The sequence below is a fragment of the Hakea prostrata genome, chromosome 3 (assembly GCF_041222555.1).
Source record: "Hakea prostrata isolate BN-2017 chromosome 3, UWA_Hpros_2, whole genome shotgun sequence".
In the NCBI taxonomy this organism is placed as follows: Eukaryota; Viridiplantae; Streptophyta; class Magnoliopsida; order Proteales; family Proteaceae; genus Hakea; species Hakea prostrata.
This window is the reverse complement of record NC_142602.1, coordinates 69,650,311-69,667,740: the sequence shown is the minus strand read 5'-3', so window position 1 is coordinate 69,667,740 and position 17,430 is coordinate 69,650,311. Positions and strand designations below refer to the sequence as shown.

General features: G+C 41.8%; 1 protein-coding gene across 2 annotated transcripts; it reads right to left on the bottom strand.

Moving 5' to 3' along the window:
• Positions 1–9,483: 9,483 nt before the first annotated feature.
• On the bottom strand, positions 9,484–16,718 carry LOC149022909 (small ribosomal subunit protein mS77 (rPPR2)-like). 2 transcript variants are annotated; one of them, XM_089150798.1, is made up of 2 exons: positions 16,561–16,718; positions 9,484–16,221 (listed from the first exon to the last, which is right to left on the bottom strand). In XM_089150798.1, the coding sequence occupies exon 2, from the start codon at positions 16,217–16,219 to the stop codon at positions 14,975–14,977; it is 1,245 nt and encodes a 414-aa protein (XP_089006924.1). In that variant the 5' UTR covers positions 16,220–16,221; positions 16,561–16,718; the 3' UTR covers positions 9,484–14,974. The 2 variants fall into 2 exon arrangements, with proteins under 2 accessions (XP_089006924.1, XP_089006923.1); XM_089150797.1 differs by lacking the exon at positions 16,561–16,718 and having other exon boundaries at positions 9,484–12,044; positions 15,092–16,552.
• Between the last annotated feature and the right edge of the window lie 712 nt (positions 16,719–17,430).

Here is a 17,430-nt window from a genome sequence, read left to right as displayed (position 1 = left end):
GCCCTCATTGATTCACTGATGCCGGAGATAACAAAGGAGAGAATAACGAAGACACTACAGTCTTCATCAAACTAAGAAGAGAAGATAGGGCAGGAGGTCCTTCATTGCGTCCAAAAGTACTTGCCGACGCAACCTCAAGAAAGTCGGCAGATGCAATCGAACACCGCAAAAGGCAGAGGGAGTTCTGAGAAGCTCACAGCAGCTGCAGGAACAAGAGAAGGATGGTTTAAAAGGGTATCTAGGGTTGGGAACTACAGGGCTACGGTGCTCAGGCCTAATGTACCGGATCAGATGAGGGACTTGGCCCAGTCTGTTGAAGTCAAAAACTGGGCTCTTAAAAGTTCTCAGGAATCAAATTGGGCCCAGCCTAATCCAAAGAACCAAAGCGCACTCAGCACTTGGTTTATTCAAAGCCCAGTTGATTCAATTGGGCCAAGGTCCAACTCTGGACCAAAAGCAAACCCAAAGACCAACCTGGCAACTAGTGCAACAAACCATAACAACCAGACCCAAGGTAGACCATCATCTTCTAACTCCAGCCAGGGGGAGCTGGACAGTGGCGAAAGAAGGTGGCACCATTCTGACGGCGGACGTTCTGCATCTTGCCGTCAAGAATGACCATGGAGGGTACAATGGCGACGTCTAGCCATCTACTTCGACCTTCTCATGGCACTGTGCTACCGGTAAGGGTAAAATATGAAGGAAATGCCTCAATCCTGAAGGATTGGAGGCGGTATTGCTTCTAGTGGTCGAACATGAACCTAAAGGTTTCAACAGTGACTCTGTTACGACCCTGGTTAGGGGTGGAGCTTATTAGAGGGATAATTGTGAGAGAATATTGAGAATTAGATGATTAGTGAAGGTTAGTAGGGTCATTACAATGGAGGCCTAGCATATAAATGTAATACGGAGTGGCATTGAAGAGATATGAAGAATGATTTTCTCAATTCTTAATTGTCTATCGTTCTCTCTCTGTTCATCTTCCCCAACCCTGTTTTCTTCTTAAATGTGTCCCTAACCCTCTTAATCTCTTCTTTTCTCTAAGCTTCAGATACGGGATCGTATCATTGGTCCGACCTGCCGGATCGAATGGACAGCGATTTGCAAGCATGGAGAGTGGAACATCAAGCGAAGAGAGCTGAATTTCGTGAGATCACAGAGACGATGTTTACGCTGATATCATCGATTAACAGAAAACTTGATCAATTGCTTGCACAAAGAGGTATTGTTTTCCTACCTGAACAAACTCCACAATCAGCTCCACTGAAAGTGATACTCAGTGCGATGGAGTCCCCAGCGTTAGAGATGGAGCACTCCAAGGACAAATCTCACAATGACTGCCTTGACTTGGATGTGGTACAGGTTGATTTGAGTATTGTACAGGGAGGTTTGAGCAGTGGCGATTTGAGAAATGCACAAGGCGAGTTGAGCTATGGTTTGAATAGTGATGCTTCGAGCCTTGTACATAGTGATTTGAGCACTGGTGCGAGCGGTGCTGAAGTAGTGGTTCAAACAGTGTAGCCGGAGAATGGAAAGAATCACCAATCCGAAGGTGTGAGGAATGGCTTAACGACCAAGGCAAAGACAGAAGAAAATAAATCAAATCTTGAGGACCTTCTTTTAATCGATAAAGGAAGAATGGCAAATTTTGTAGCCGTGGATGATGGCAATTCTCGGAGAGGCACCACTAACACCGGATCGAAGTCAAAAAGTTTGCCCAAAGGGTGTACTATAACTGATCTCCAAACAAGGATTCAATCAGATGATGGATTTCGTAGGAGTGACGACGAGGGCAACCAGCCAACGAGGCGTCATAGATCGAAGAAACGACGTTGTTTTGCGAGAGAGTGGATTGGGTGGCGGAACTTCCAGCGAAACCCCCATGGCCGAAAGAGCAAATCGCAATGAGGGGCGGGCGTTGGTACCACCGCAAGCGGCGGCGGCGGCGATCGAGCCTATGATCGGGATCCACACATAATCGTCGGAGAAACACTCATGGAGGCGGTTAGGTTTTTTGGGCAAATGAAGGATGTCGCAGGCGATGGAAGGAAGAAGAGAAAGGTAGTCCGGGCAGATAGATACCGGTTTGGGTCAAGTTGGCTCACTCTAGGTTTGACCCGATTGAGGCAATGGACCTTAAGTGACGTGATGAAATTTCAGGAGTTGGGCCGAATGGTACAACTGGGCCGAAAGCTCAAGAAGGCCGTGGGGTGCCCAGTTAATTCAATTATTCAACCTCCCACTTACTTGAGTTACACAAAGCTGCAGAGCTCAAAGCACTGGCCTGTTAAGGGATTTAATCCTAGGCCCAGCCCAGTAAGAACTCTTCTTATTTGGAAAACAAGGGTCCACGGCCTATCTAGTAGTTCTAGTATGAAGGGGCAATTTCAGAAATTCCCTATGGTTCCTTCTTCTTCCACAATTGTATTGAGTGGAGATGTACAGCTGCTCGAAGGGAAGCTGCGAGAGATGTCGTTGGTGGAGTGGCTCCTTGCAGATGCTGGCGAGACCTGAGGACCAGTTCAGCAGCTTGGTTTCCGATTCCGTTTTGCAATTGTTACTGAACAAGCAAAGTTCATGGGCAAGGAGCGACAATCTTCACCACAACTTGGATTCTTTGGTGGGACACTTAACCCAGGTACGACCTTCACTTTATGCAAAAATAATGAGAATTTATGTTTTATGGTCGCACTTTGGTGGAGCCGTCAGAACAAGCTTCTTCACAAATCAGTGAAAGTTGTAGTTGCATCGGCTGGAGGGCTTCTTCAGAAGTTTGCTTCAAAGAGGACAAGCAGGTCGGTTTGCAATAAATCTGGTGACAGCGAAAATTCATTGGTAACCCGAGCTAATTGGGTTTCTTGGATGATTGATTACATATGGGAGAGGAGGAATACCTTGATGTCACGACATGGATATCCAATGGAAGCTCTGAAATTGTTTATTCAGATGGGAAGAGATGGAATCAGAGTTGTTCGGTTCATTTCAATTGCTGCTGGTTCATTATTTGCGTATAAGAATTTCCTCCAATGGACTACACACATTCATGCCCAGGTGAGTAAGAATGGTTTGAATTACCTAGTATCCGTACCTAATTCATGGATTGCGATGTGGGATAAATGTGGGAATGTGGGACCTGCACGACAAATTGTTGATTTGTTATTGAACAACTCTATTATTCCCGGGAGTTCAATGTTCACAGGGTCTGTGAAACATGTTCCATATGACGTTGATGCTCTGTCTTTCTTCCTCAAGATGAGAATCGAAGGCATCAAGGAGGATTCACTTACAGTAATTAACGTCTTACCTGCCTGTCAAAATACCGAATCCTTAGAGACTCTACAGTCTACACTACCTTCATAGGTACCCCATAAAACATGGTTTAAACCTTGAAGACTCTGTGATAACGGCACTTCCAATCAGATATGCAAACTTTGGATGCAAAGAGGAGGCAAAGCTTTTCATTTCAGTGAAAGTGGACTCAAACGGAATCTTATTGTGGGACTCAATCCTCAGTGCATACTCTAAGCATGGGAACTGGTTCACCTATGGTTGTTAGGCCAATCAAGAACACTATGGTTGCATGGTGGATTTTCTTGGCTCTTTTGGGCGACTCAATGCAGCTACAATTCTTATTGAGAAAAGGTCAATGGCAACTGCTTCAAGTATTTGGAGATCACTGCTAGATGCTTCTTGCAATTCAAGATATCTTAAGAACCCCGAAGTTTCTAAGGATGCTCTATCCTTGTGCACTAACATTTTGGGCTGGGCAACGATGTTGGCTGTTGGATTGCCCGCTGCCATCTATGTGAGGGTGTCCAAGGGATTGGGAATAGGGCACCCAAGATATATGAAATTCTCAGTTCTAGCCCTGCCCAACGCTAGGTTTGAGTTGGAAGTTTGGCATGGTATTGTTGAGCATGAGGAGCAAAGGAGCACTAAGAATTTTAATATAGACCCTGGGGAAGAAGTTGTGTATCCCTGTCTTGCTGAATCAAAAGGGTATCACAGGTTCCAAGGACCATTTTATGATAAACAACGAACTCATCTTTTGCCATTATTGCACCTGAACCTTGAGGACAATTGTGAGAGAATATTGAGAATTAGATGATTAGTGAAGGTTAGTAGGGTCATTACAATGGAGGCCTAGCATATAAATGTGTTGAAAGAAACGATTGTAGTAGAATGGCTTATTGATCCATGATCTCAAGCCCTTTATTTATAATTAAGTGGAAAGTAGAATATTACAAGGAATAGAATTCTATATGAATACAAACTCTAACTTAACTCCTATACAAACTCTTATTAGACTCCTATAGAATCCAACACTCCCCCTCGTTGGGCTAGATATTACTCTGCCTACTTGCCTCTGGAGGAATCTCTTTCTTTATCCCTTGTGAACATCTGCTATTGGTTTCGTTTAGGTGCGTGCTTGTTACTTTCCTTTGAACTGTATTTCATGTGCTTGGTTGATCTGTTGGGTAATTCTACTTGCGCTTGTTGTCTTACTTGGGGTTTGGATTGGACTATATCTTGCGGCCTTTCCCTGTGCTCCCTCGCCTGCCCTTTTGCTTCGTCTGTGCTCCTTTTTTTTTCTCCGTTGTTCCTTGGTCGCCTGTTGACTTCTGTTGGGTCCCGTCTGTCGTGTTGTTCTCTTTTGTTTCGGTGGTGGTTTCCTTTTCGGGGTTCTTTTGTGTTTGATCGCCTTCTTGGCTATTGGGTCTGCATGTTGACTCACTTCCTCGCATGCTGTGGCGGTGTGGCGTGTGCTTCCTCCGCCTTTGGTATCTTCCTTTGTCCCTGGTTCTCCTCTTTTCTTTAGTTTAGCTCGGCTTCTGGGGTATCCTCTTTACCCCCTTCCCCTTCGTTGTCTGGCATCTTTCTTTGGGTGGTTCCTTTTTTGTCGGCCCCTCTCCCTGATCGTCTTCCCTAGATCTTTTTTCACTCTTTGGATGTCCTTCACTTTTGATTTCTTCACCATCATTCCCTGTGTGACTTGTCTCATGCTGAGGTGTGTGTTGTACTTGACTTCTTGACTGTGTATGATCGCTTGCTTTGCTTGTCCCTGGTCTTGCCTTCTGGCGTCCCCGCATCTGGGGCTGTTTTACCCATATTTGACCTCTTCACCGCGGACTTTCCTGCGTATTGTCTCGGCCTGTGGGTTTCCATTGCCTCTTCTGCTCTCCCCTGTGGGCATTCTTTCGTCTGTTGGTGCGTTCCGGTGTTTGTTCACGGTCGCCGGCTCGCGTATTTGTTTCGCGCGGGGCAGGTCTCCATATCATCCCTTCTCCCCTTTCCTTCTCTTTCCTTGTTCTTCCTCCTTTTTGTTTACCCTCCCATTTGTGCCCCTTTTTTTTCGGGTGTCCCTCCCGTGTCTTTTCTTCATTGCCTTTCCTCTACCTCTTCCTTCCTCTCTTTCTCTTCGCCCTTTACTCTCTTCCTGTCCTTTCTTTTCTTGTGTTTCTCCCCCTTTTCCACTGATCGGAGATCCTCTCTTCCTTCGTTCCCCTTTCTCCCCTCTTCCGTTTTTTCTTCCTCTGTCCCCTCTTTTTTTGGTCCGTTTTGAGCCCCCTGTTCTCTGTCTCCCCTTGCTAGTTCTTCCTGGTTCTTGGGGGATTTCCTCTTCCCTCTCCCCCGCCTTCACTCTTTTTTTTGTTTCTTCGCCCTCTCCTCTGGACTCTCCCCCGTGTTTCCTCTCTCCTGGTCTGTTTTCTTTCTTTTCCCTTTCTCTCCCCTTCCTCTCGCTCTCCTCTTCCTCCCCTCCCCTTTCCTCCTTCTCTTCTTTCCTTCCCCGGGCTCCTTTCTTCTTCTCCTCCTCTCTCTTCCTCTTCCTTCTCTGCCTTCTTCCTTCCCCCCCTTTTGCCCTTCCCCTTCTTTTTCTCTTCTTTTTCCCTCTCTCCTCTCTCTTCCTGCTTCTTTTTCTTTTAATCCCTCCTTCTTTTTTGTTTTTTCCTGTCTCTCTGTCGTCCTTGCTTCCCTCCGCCCCCCTCTTTTCTGGTTTTTTCTTTTTTTCTCCTTCCTGCCTTCCTCATCCTCTTCCTTCTTTTTCTTGGTTCCGGGTCCTCCTCTCCCCTGTCTTTCCTCCTTTGTTCTTTCCTTCTCCTCCTTCCTTTCTTTTCCCTCCTCTCCTTCCCGTACTCTTCCTGTGGGTGTCCTTTCTTTGCTTTCTTCTTGTGCTTCTTTCGCTGTGTTTTCCCTTTTCCTTGGAGCCTCTTCCTTTCCTTTCCTTGGAGTTTGTGTCCTTCTTTCTCTCCTTCTTCCGGGTCCACTTCTTGTTTTCCTCGTGGTTGGTTGTTTGCTGTGCTTCCCTGTTCTCTCGTTCTCCTCTTGAGGCCCTCCGTCTCCTCTCTTTCTTTTCCTTTTTTGTGCTCTTTTTCTCAAATCGCCTTCCCTGTTTCCCTTTTCCTTGTTTGTTTTCTGCTCCCTTCTCTCCTTCCGATCTTTTCCTCTTTCTCCATGTCTGCTTCCCTTTCCTCCCCCCTCTTTCTGTCCTTCTTGTCTCTCTCTCTCCCGTTCCCCCCGTCTTCTCTCTTATCTTCTTTGTCCCCTCTCGTTTGGTTTCCCCTTTCCCTCTTCCTCCCTCCTTTCCCTCTTCCTTTTGTGTCTCTCTTCTTCGTGCTCTCCTCATCTTCCCCCTTCCTTTTTCGTGCCTTCCTTTCCGTTCGTTGTTCCCGGCTTTTGGAATCTGATTCATCTTGTCTTCTCCTTTTCGGCCCTTTGGGGTTTTGTGGTCCTTGTTCCCGTCCTCTTCCTGTTGTGCTCGTCCAATCATTTGTCCCATCAAATCTTCCGGGTGAAAATTTGGGTATGTTCGGGCGGTCCATCATGTTGCCTGTTGTTGTCCTCTTTATTTCCCTTGGGAGATGTCCGCCTGGTCTCTGGTCTTCTCTTCTCTTTCCTTTTCTTCTGCCTGCCCCGGTTCAGTTCCTCCCCCTTGTGGCTCTCTTTTCTTCCCGCGGTTGTGTTCTTCTTCTCTTCTTCTTCCCTTTTTTCTTCTCGTCTTCGGTGGAACGATGTCCTCTCTGGGTTTGGGTTTCTCCACGTGGTTGCTTGGTTGTTCGCTCTTTTGGTCTCTGTGGTTTATGGTTTGGCCTGCTCTTCGCTTGGCTCTCCTGTCTTGGTGTGGCTTTGTCCTGTCTCGCCCTTTTTTATATTGTGGTGATTTCGGGATGTTCTTTGATCCTCTCTTCTCCTTCCTCTTTTGCTCCTATGTCCCTGTAATACGGTGTGGCATTGAAGAGATATGAAGAATGATTTTCTCAATTCTTAATTATCTATCGTTCTCTCTCTGTTCATCTTCCCCAACCCTGTTTTCTTCTTAAATTTGTCCCTAACCCTCTTAATCTCTTCTTTTCTCTAAGCTTCAGATACGGGATCGTATCAGCCTCCATTGTAATGACCCTACTAACCTTCACTAATCATCTAATTCTCAATATTCTCTCACAATTATCCCTCTAATAAGCTCCACCCCTAACCAGGGTCGTAACTCGTAACAGACTCTCCCATGGTCTTCACCCACCTAGAACCCCTCAAGATTCTCCTAGATGCAGGACCCCAAGAGGGATTTTCTCAGGTAACCGACGAACTTGTAGATGAATTTTTCAGCCCCACCAATAGCCCTTAATCCCCAATTCAGCGACAGTATGAAAAGAAAAATATATTGCAAAGGGTTGTCATGCAGCCAAATTCTCATGGCTATGGATAATATGGTTTGAGATCTCATGAGATATCTCGGTTTTTTCAAATGGCAAGACGAGTCAAAGGGCGAGATTCCCACAACTCACTCGAGATCTCGCCATATCTCACCCAAACCCTCAATTTTCGCAGGATTTTTTTTGTTGATTTCAACTGGATTTTCACTTACAACTACTCTTAGCACATTTACAACACCAAAGGAAGAGCAATCATTCTATGCTTGTCATATGAACTTACGAGTCATGACTTATGAGTATGACATATATATAAGACTTCTAATGGTTGTATAATTTTAATACTCTATTCTTGAGGTCGAGATTGTGAGACTTATATGGATGGATTCTAATCATGGTGGGAGATCTTGCTCGAGAGCAAGATCTTGCCACTTAAAAAAACCAAGACGGCGAGATCTCGGTCGAGATATACAAATTTTTTAGCGTAAACTCAGTGGTCCATCTCGATGGGTTTTAGGGCCCCAATTGGGCTAAAACTTGGTATTTAGCCTATTTAAGGCCTTTTGAACACATCGGTGGCCTTAGATTTGTGAGAAAATAACCCTAATTATGTCTTCTACGCCTACCCTATGTGTAAAATTGAAATGCTGTGAAATGCAAGGTTAGACAACATGTAATGTAGAGATATCAAGTAATTCATGTTATCAACTATCAAGTATCAAATACATTACACATCAAACTATCAAAGAACTTAAATGTCTTCAAAATTTTCCAACCATAAGAAGTTTTAGACTTTTAGTAAGTCATAAATCATAATCCATAAGTTCACAATCACAAGAATACAAGAGTAACAAGATTACAAGACTACAAGACAGCAAGAGTATCACTCAACATTCTGCATCAACTGATTCTGAATGGTGGCCACATATGACTCCCAAGTCAACTCATCATTGTAGTATGTCACATATCGGATTAAATGTCACATTAAATTTGTTTCCATGAAAGTGTAGATCAAAGCTAGTAGATCAACATATATTTATACTAGACTCACACACCCATTGTAGAACATTCTATTTGAAAAAATTCAAATTTGGGGAAAAAATCATATATTTGTTGAAGATCTAGTTGAAATAGGCTTGAATCATGATACTTTGATGTTGTAGATGTGTTAAGGATGTTTAGAAGTTGAATCCCCAACAAATTCCGGCAAAAAATAAAGTTTCCGGCAAGTTGTTTCAGAGAGAGAGAGGCAAGATATGCCTTGCCTCTCGAGCGAGATAGGGGGTTTTAAAACCCCCTAAACCAGGTGGTTGGACCTAAGATGGCGAGATCTCGCCGAGATGTGGCGAGATCTCCCATCTCTCAGATCTTGTCTCTCCTCTTGTCTCGCTATCTCAAAATAGCGAGATCTCGCGAGATCTCCCACCATGATTCAAATGACATTAAGTTACTTGATATATTTGATACACTTGCTTTTCATTTATATGTCCTAAAGAATCTACATTACACATTGTATAACCTTGCATTCCCCAATCTTGCATCATTTTGCTTTCACACTTAGGGTCGACTTCGAACTCATACTTAAGAGTTCTTTTCTCACAAATCCAAGGCCATCCATGTGTTCAAAAGGCCTAAATTAGGCTAACTACCAAGTTTGAGCCTAACCTGGATCCTAAAACCCATCAAGATGGGCCATCGAGTAGGCCCAAAAAAAAAACACCATATCTTGACCGAGATCTCGCCAACTCAATCAAGACCTTGGTTTTTTGAAGGGGCGAGATCCCTCGCAAGAGCAAGTTCTTGAACCAATTGGATATTATTTTCAAGGACAGAAAGGAAATACAGTGGAAAGGCCTGCTTCACACTAGAATTCATGATATTGAGGAGTCAAAAGCTGAGGGTGCTAGATTAAGAAACAGAATTAAACGAGGCTGCTTGTATGAAAGAACTAAATGAACAATTTGTGGGTCTTCAGAATCTGCTGCACAGGATTGACGAATTATATGTGTCTGAAATACTCTAGTACGCGGTATGCTTTACCATTTATTGTCGTTCAGAAATGTCCCCATGCAACTGTTGAGGTGGAAATATCAGAGAACATGCAACTGGTGCATTTTTACTTCTGTACCATCCCTTTTGAGCTTCATGGTGACAATTATATTCTCAAGGCATTGAGATTTAATCACAGACCCAAGGGAGATGACCATGCCAATGATTTGAGTGCAAATGGAGCATCGGAGGATTCACTGGAACAGTTGTTCTAGTCACAGGAACTGCATTTTTTTGCCTCAAGTATTTGCATGCAAACCTACCAGTAGATAAGAGCACTTATTTCTGGTTCGAGTGGCAAGTTGGTTTCTGCTATAAAAAAAAATTCCAGAGAGTTATGTGCAGGTTGGTGGCTGAACTGGCCTGGTTGTGTGGCAAGCATGTGAAAACCAAGTTTAAAACCTTCCCTCACCTTGAGGACAAGGTGATATTTAAGGGGGCGGGAATGTTAGGATCTGGATTTAGGTCATATGGAGGAGAGAGAAAGAGAGCGGGCTACTGTTGGGGTTATAAATGGGGGAGAAGTTGTGAGAAGAGTGTAGAGGGCATTTGATTTGAGTGTTAGGGTAGCCTCTGGCTGAGGACAACACCATTCAGTGTAGGGGGTGACTGGGACCATTAAAGCCAGAATATCTAGTTATTTGATATGTTTTGATATTGAATTTCATATTCGATTTGAGGGATCTTATCACATGTTTAGAGAACTAACAGGTCAATGAAGATCAATACCTAGTCACCTCCCAAGGAGCTAATCGTACACAGCTTAGAAGACCACAAACCAGCACAAAAAAGGGGGGAGGAGTCCAACATCACAACCATGATCCAATACAATGATACCAGCAAGTGAGATTGCAACAACAACAAAGTCACAGACTCACAATGTCTATGTACCATGATGACAATAGTAGACACGGTAATGTCAGAATCAACATATAATTTTTTATCAGGTTATGAACCCTTACAATGTGAGATGTATCAGCACAGCGGAGTCCTCACCAGACCAGATCTTTTAGGCCCTACATGATGTAGTACTGAGTCTAAGACTTAAAACAACAATATAATAGGATCTTCTCTCAGAGAATAAAAAAGTCACCTAACATGATATCAGATGGTAAGAATGATCCCAAATTCTAATTGGATTTACCAAATAGAGGCTAGAACAACTGATGAAGCCTGAAATTGATCCAATGGTTGGATCAGCACAAATAGCCCAAGAACATCAAACTCAGCCTTATCCCAACTGCAGGCGATTGGCCACATGGACCCAAGTAAAACAACCCACAAAAAACTGACCAAAGGTAAGCGGAAAAGAAGAAATGTAGACAAGGATGTAAGATTTGTTAGAATTGAAAAAGATAGCAGGAGGAGAAAGGCCAAATAGAAAGTCAGGAAAACCACATAAAACTGGAGTAGGGTATAATGGTAATTCCATATCATAGAAGAATGGAAATCAGAACACAGAGACCTTAAGTCAATGTAATCTGATAATGAACAGGCAAAGTAGAGATTCACTGTATCTCCAATGACACGGAATTATGGACCAAGACCTAATCAAGTTTGTCATTCAGGACGAAAAACAACTGGTCAAAACCTGAGGAGAGTCTGATGGCTGGATTTCCCTAATTGCAATCGATGCCCCAAAAAATTACACCCATGTACATGAATGATTTAGCACTGGAGTTGCAGGAAATTTCAGAAATGTATTTGTTAATGGAGGAACGGTGATGAAAGAAGAATAAACACCTAGGCTTCACACCACGAGATGGTTCAATTAGATCAGACACCAAAAGTTGCAGGAAATTTCAGAAATGTACTTTCTTGTTAATGGATGAACAGTGATCGACGAACAAGAACACCCAGGCTTCACACCACAAGATGATCAATTAGATCAGACACCGATCCATGATCACAGAAGGGGCTTCTTGATCAAACACAAGAAATCTTCAACGGAGAAGAAGCAAGAACAGCTGTAGTTTTTCCATATCTAAAAATTGTTGGTTAAGGGAATGAACCATTTTATTGTTTTTTATTAACAATCATATAGTCAAAGAGTTACTAAGAAAGTCATAACTAACATTACCTCTAGCCAAAAGCTCAATGGACCACAAGAAGCATATAACTGTAGTTTCACACAGCAGACTAGATATAAGAACAGAGAAATCAATTAGTCAATTGATCTGATCATGAACTCAAAGACACCGCTAAACCCCAGATTCAATACTGATTGTACGCGAGCAAAAGAAAACGGAAAAAAAAAAGAGATTTCAGTGTATCTCTAGATCAGCGTGTGTGATCTCACCAGAACCTGATCAAATTCCCCTTCAGGGATGAGAGGCAACTAGTCAAAATCTGAAAGAAAAAAAAAAGGAAGGGATCAAACAACTGGATTTTTCTAATTAAAATCATTCAGAAAAACACTTGTATGTGAAACCAAATCTAAAACAAGAGTTGCAGGAAGTTTCAGAAAAATACTAGCCTGTTGATGGAGGAATAGAGATAAAAGAAGAATAATTCGAAATTAAGCACCCGGGCTTGACACCTTAAGGTAGGTCAATTGGATCAGACACCAACTTAATCCTTGATCATATGCAAGGGGTTTCTTTATGAAACACATGAGGTCTTCAACGGACAAGAAGCAAGCAAAGCTGCATTTTGCATTCTTCCAAAAGTCATTTGGTTGGAATAAGCAATCAATTGTTTTCTATTGAAAAAAAAAAAGGGGGTTTAAAGTGTGTGATTAGATAGGGCTTAACCAACTCTAGCTTGAAACAATATTGCTAAACTTAAGAGTCCAAACATGCCTAAGAGTTTAAGTTAACTAAATTAACTAAAGATAGAGTTAGGAGTTGGCTTGGAGATCTGACAACCAAAAAGAAAAGAAGAAGAAGAAGAAGCAACTCAAATTGAACCACATAACCCCAATTTGATTGAAGTAAAATTTTAACTGAAGTAACCTACAACCTTTTTAATATTAACTTAGTGTAAGAAACTGAGTCCTAAGAACTGAAATCCCGTACAATCTTACTATGCATATTTCAAGCCCACAAGTGGCTTATTACATTAAAGAGCCAATGGACCAACAGCACAATATGCACAGAACCCAGCCTTAGACTTACTATTAAACAAGTGCTTTTGGTGATTAATCTGCAGCACTGACTTTTAAAGTGATAATGATAATTTGTTACCAAAAACCTAAATCTTAATTATTCCAGCATGGTTAATGAATGCGGCCACAGAAAATGGGCTAGCACTCTTTTATTTTTGGGGACATTTAAGATGTCAATGTAGCCTTCCTAAATTGACAGGTGGAGTTTGGAAAAAGCATCTCTTCCTCCTACTACATGAATCAAATGCTCTATTTCATTCAGGAAATGCCATCTCTTTCTCAACAATGTCTTTGTCATTTGATACAATAGCATTAGGTTAGGAATACATTTGATAAATCCTGGAAACTCTCAGATGGAGTATTAGCACGGAATGATCTGTTAGTCCTATCAGATGTTTAATTTTCTCCCTTGGCTGATGGGAAGCGTTAAAATGGTAAGTGGTAACCATGACATTGGGGATTAAAATATTAACTTACCCTAGATAGACAAGAATTTGTTTGGAAATAGTTCAAAGAAAAATTAAATGAACAGAATATGTGCAATGTAAAACAAAATTAAAGGCTTCGTTCAGTCCCAAAATAGGATGTTAAACCAACAAAGGATACAAACTTAAAATGTGCTCACTGCTTTAAGGCTACTGTAAGAGAGTGAAACAGAGTAGGAGAACACAAGTTTTCAAATAGCAGTTAAGGATTGGGGCATTAATGCCAGAAAAAAATCGATTAATAATGGATTGAATATGCCTATGGTGGTCTGAATCTGGTCTCAAACCTCTGCAGAGATAGAACTCAGAAAGCAAGGAACAGATCATTCAATTGTTGCAGGCAATGGAACAATCTCATACCAGAAAGGTGCAGTTTGATCCCTTCTTTGATGAACAGCACCAGAAATCAAGGGTGGGCTAGTTTAAAAGCTATTCTCAGGCTTCAGTAGGATTCAATTCCAGCAATAAGACACATCACAAGAGGTTATTGGCACAGAAGAAAGAGTGTAAAAGCAGATCCGCTATCTCAGCCTTGGGCCTCTCATCCGTAGCTATCTCAGCCATTGAACAAAGAGTCTAATCAATAACTAAGGCAACTAAGCCACAAATTCATTTCTTCATTATGATGAAAGAGGCCTATTAAAAGCTGGCCTGAGCTTTACAAGAAATCAGAACTGATAGTTGAGGAATGGATCTTCCAAACAGTAATATAGGAACTAAGAGAAAAACTATTTAAATTAGAAGCTAAATTGAATTTAGAAACTGGGCTTATGAATCAGCCAACAATGGGAATCAGAAACTAATAATTATGGTAACTACCAAGGCTGCAAAGTTAGTAAATACACTGCAGTCAAAACTTTGAAGGTAGATCCTACCAAAAAAAAAAAAAAAAACTTTGAAGGTACATCACTCCAAAATCGTCTAGGTGTATTCCCATGACAGCAAAATATGTAGACACAGTTCGCTTGAACAGTAACAGAATCAGTGTCTTGGCCTATTTTTCTTTGTGTTTTGTCCTACATCAGACATGGATCAGGGAAATATAGATGTAGGTCTGAAACAAGGCTGAGGAAAATAACAGAGATTTAAATGTCTAATCTGTTCTGCAAGTATGAACGTCTGAGCAATCAAATTCCATAAACAGGGTAATCTAGTCGCTCATTTGTTTTAAACTGCAGAAAAAAGAAGAAAAAAAATTTGTCACATTGCTTCAGAGCTGCACCTTTATATCTTGTTTTATGTCCCCATTCTAAATTGTTGCTTAACACCTGACTTCTCCCACTCTATTTCACACTTTGTTTAGCAGCCTAACTATCGTCTGAACATGTCTCAAGTTTATATCATTTCATTTAATATCCTATTTGGGGACTCATTCAAGCCTGAAATGTTCTCTTCTATTATGATGGTCTTCAAGTTAAGCCACAACGATAAACCTTGTGTCAATAATTAAAGGTAACCTAAAGGCTCTAGATGCAGATGCTCTGTGATTAGAAATTTTAGCAAATTATAGAATAAGAAGAAGCTGCAAAAGTATGCCCAGTGCTACTGCTAGGCATTAGTTTTGTAATTTATTAAAGAGCAATTTATACTTCGAATATTACATTGCAGCAGTAGTCAGTCATGTAATATCTAACGGTATCACGGGAACAAGAAAGACATCAACCATAAATAAAGACAGCACATTCAAACTACATGAAGTTAGTTGTTCTATAGGAATGAAAATAGAGAAGCTTATTCATCAAGGGGAAACGGAAAACATGAGAAAATTCTGGCATACAGACGAATAAGAAAATAAAGTGACTAACCTTGTAGTACAAAATACTATTCCGTTCCTGCAATCTGCAGAGCAATGTAAGCCAGTCGATCCTGCTCGGTTGGAGAAGCCCAACCCATTCGGCCAACACAGAACATGGATCATCTTCTTCCTTCAAACAGAGGATTTTTTCAGTAACGAGCTTGCATTTTCCAGTAATCGGCTTGGGTTCTTCAGGGGTAATGAGCTTCTCCGCGTTGTGCATCCTATCAGCCACTTCAGCCCACTTTGGGTCTGACAAATCAAGACCATAAATTTGGTACTTGATCTTCCCCCGTCTCTGTGGAAGAGACACAACTTTAGGTTTCTCTCGAGTCCCATCTGAACCATCCATAACAGCCCCCTTCCCTGCGTCATCGGCTTTGCCGCTTTCATTTTCTGCTTCTTCCAGTGCTAGGGCTTCTGCTCGTATACGCTCCAAATTCTGATAGAATTCATATTCCTCCATTTTCTCTCGAGCCCACTTGAACCTGAGCTCCCTGAGCATGTCTCCACGAATGCCCACTTCGCCAGCAAAGTGGCTCATCTCTTTAACTTCTTCGGATTGGATAAACCACTTCATTTGTTCTTTCTTCTTCTCCTTCCTCATATCACTGAGGACCGAATTGCTGACTTCCCAAACTGTCTTCCACAAATCCTCGCTGAAATCAAGCGATGGCATGCTGGCTGTTGTGCCATGCGTCGCCTCAAGTTCACCCTTCTCAATCTCCGATACAACCTTCTCAGCAATTACCAAAAGCATGCCGTCAATGGTCTGCTTATCACAATCTGGGTACACTTTTGAGAGTTCCCCGCGCATTATCCAAACAAATCGGTCTAAGAATTTGTTCATGAGTTCTTCTTCCTCGCTGGATTCCGACTCACTTTCCAGATCTTCAAGCTGGGCTCCTTGATCAGAGTGAAGACATCTAGCGGCGAAAGGGGTATATTTTGGGAATTTAGGATTGCAGATGGGCGAGAACAACCCCTGGACCATCGGAGGAGGAACGCAAGGAGCAATGGAGTTTGAAAAAGAGTTGACATTTCTGCAAAGAGATGTTGAAGGGGAGAACCATTTACCCTTGGATCTCGATACATTGGCGTTCGCGAGCTTAGAGACAATAAAGGGCCTCAGTTTCATGTCTGCAAATTGGGTAGAAAAAGAAGACGATGACCACCACCAAGTTGCACCAACGCTCCCTCGCTCAATACCCAAAAGTCTAAAACCCTGAACCCTCAGAAATTCATGTAGGTGTTTTACCAAAAAAAAGTAAATTTTCATGTAGTTGTTACATAGCACAAATAAAAATCCCAGATTTTACTTCCAAACAACTCATCCAAAGTTCCAAACCACACTTTTAGCAAACTACCCAAAAACCAAAATCAGATTAGAACACTACTACATGAATAAGATGGGGAAAGAAGCAATCATACAAATCTTACCTATTTTTTTTTTTTTTGGTCAAGAAATACAAATCTTACCTTAGCTGAAGTGAAAAACGATCAAACAATACAATAGCTTGTCTCAAGTTGCAATGATGGTGTCCCGGATGAAATTTGAAGTTCTAAAAGCAATTTTGACGATGCGATAGCCAGAAATGGAATCCCTCCCATAAGAAAAACCGGGTCTGAGTGTAAGGTTTATTGGACAGTTTTCTTAGAACTAGATGATTTTTTTTTCTTTTTAATAGTAGCTCAGTGGAATGGGTGAGGGGGGAGTATTTTTTTCTTTTTTTTTTTACTGCTTTTTTTAATACTGGAAATACAAATCTTACCCTCAGTAGAGATCTTTACCACTCAGACCACACCTCTGCATTGGGAAGGATAAGGGGTTTATCTTTATATATATATATCTATCCCCGCATATATATATATATATATGGAGATATATATATATACTATACTATTAACCGTTATACTAACCCTCCATTTACCATCGGTTTTTTTGGACACCACAAGTACAAACCAGTTGATCAAACACATCAAACTTTCAACCAAAAAAAAACACATCTCAACAATTTTTTATTTTCACAGTGTTGAGAACTTGTTGAAGAATCTGCATAAGGGTGTCAAAACCTAACCCAAACTATTAAAACCAGACCAAACTGGCTTGTTATAACCCGAATAGGCCCAAACCGAAGCTTAACAAGTTGTGTTTGAGCTGAACAACCTCAGCCCCAACTAGTTTGGGCCAACCGTGTGCAGCCCCGCTAGCTCAAACCATTTGGCCTCAGCCCATTAAGCCCATTATAAATAAATTAATTTTATTTAAATGTAAAAAGTGACAGGCAAAACCCCAACTATCCTTCGTTTTCCTTAATTGTTTTGCTTTGAAATCCACAAACAGCAAGA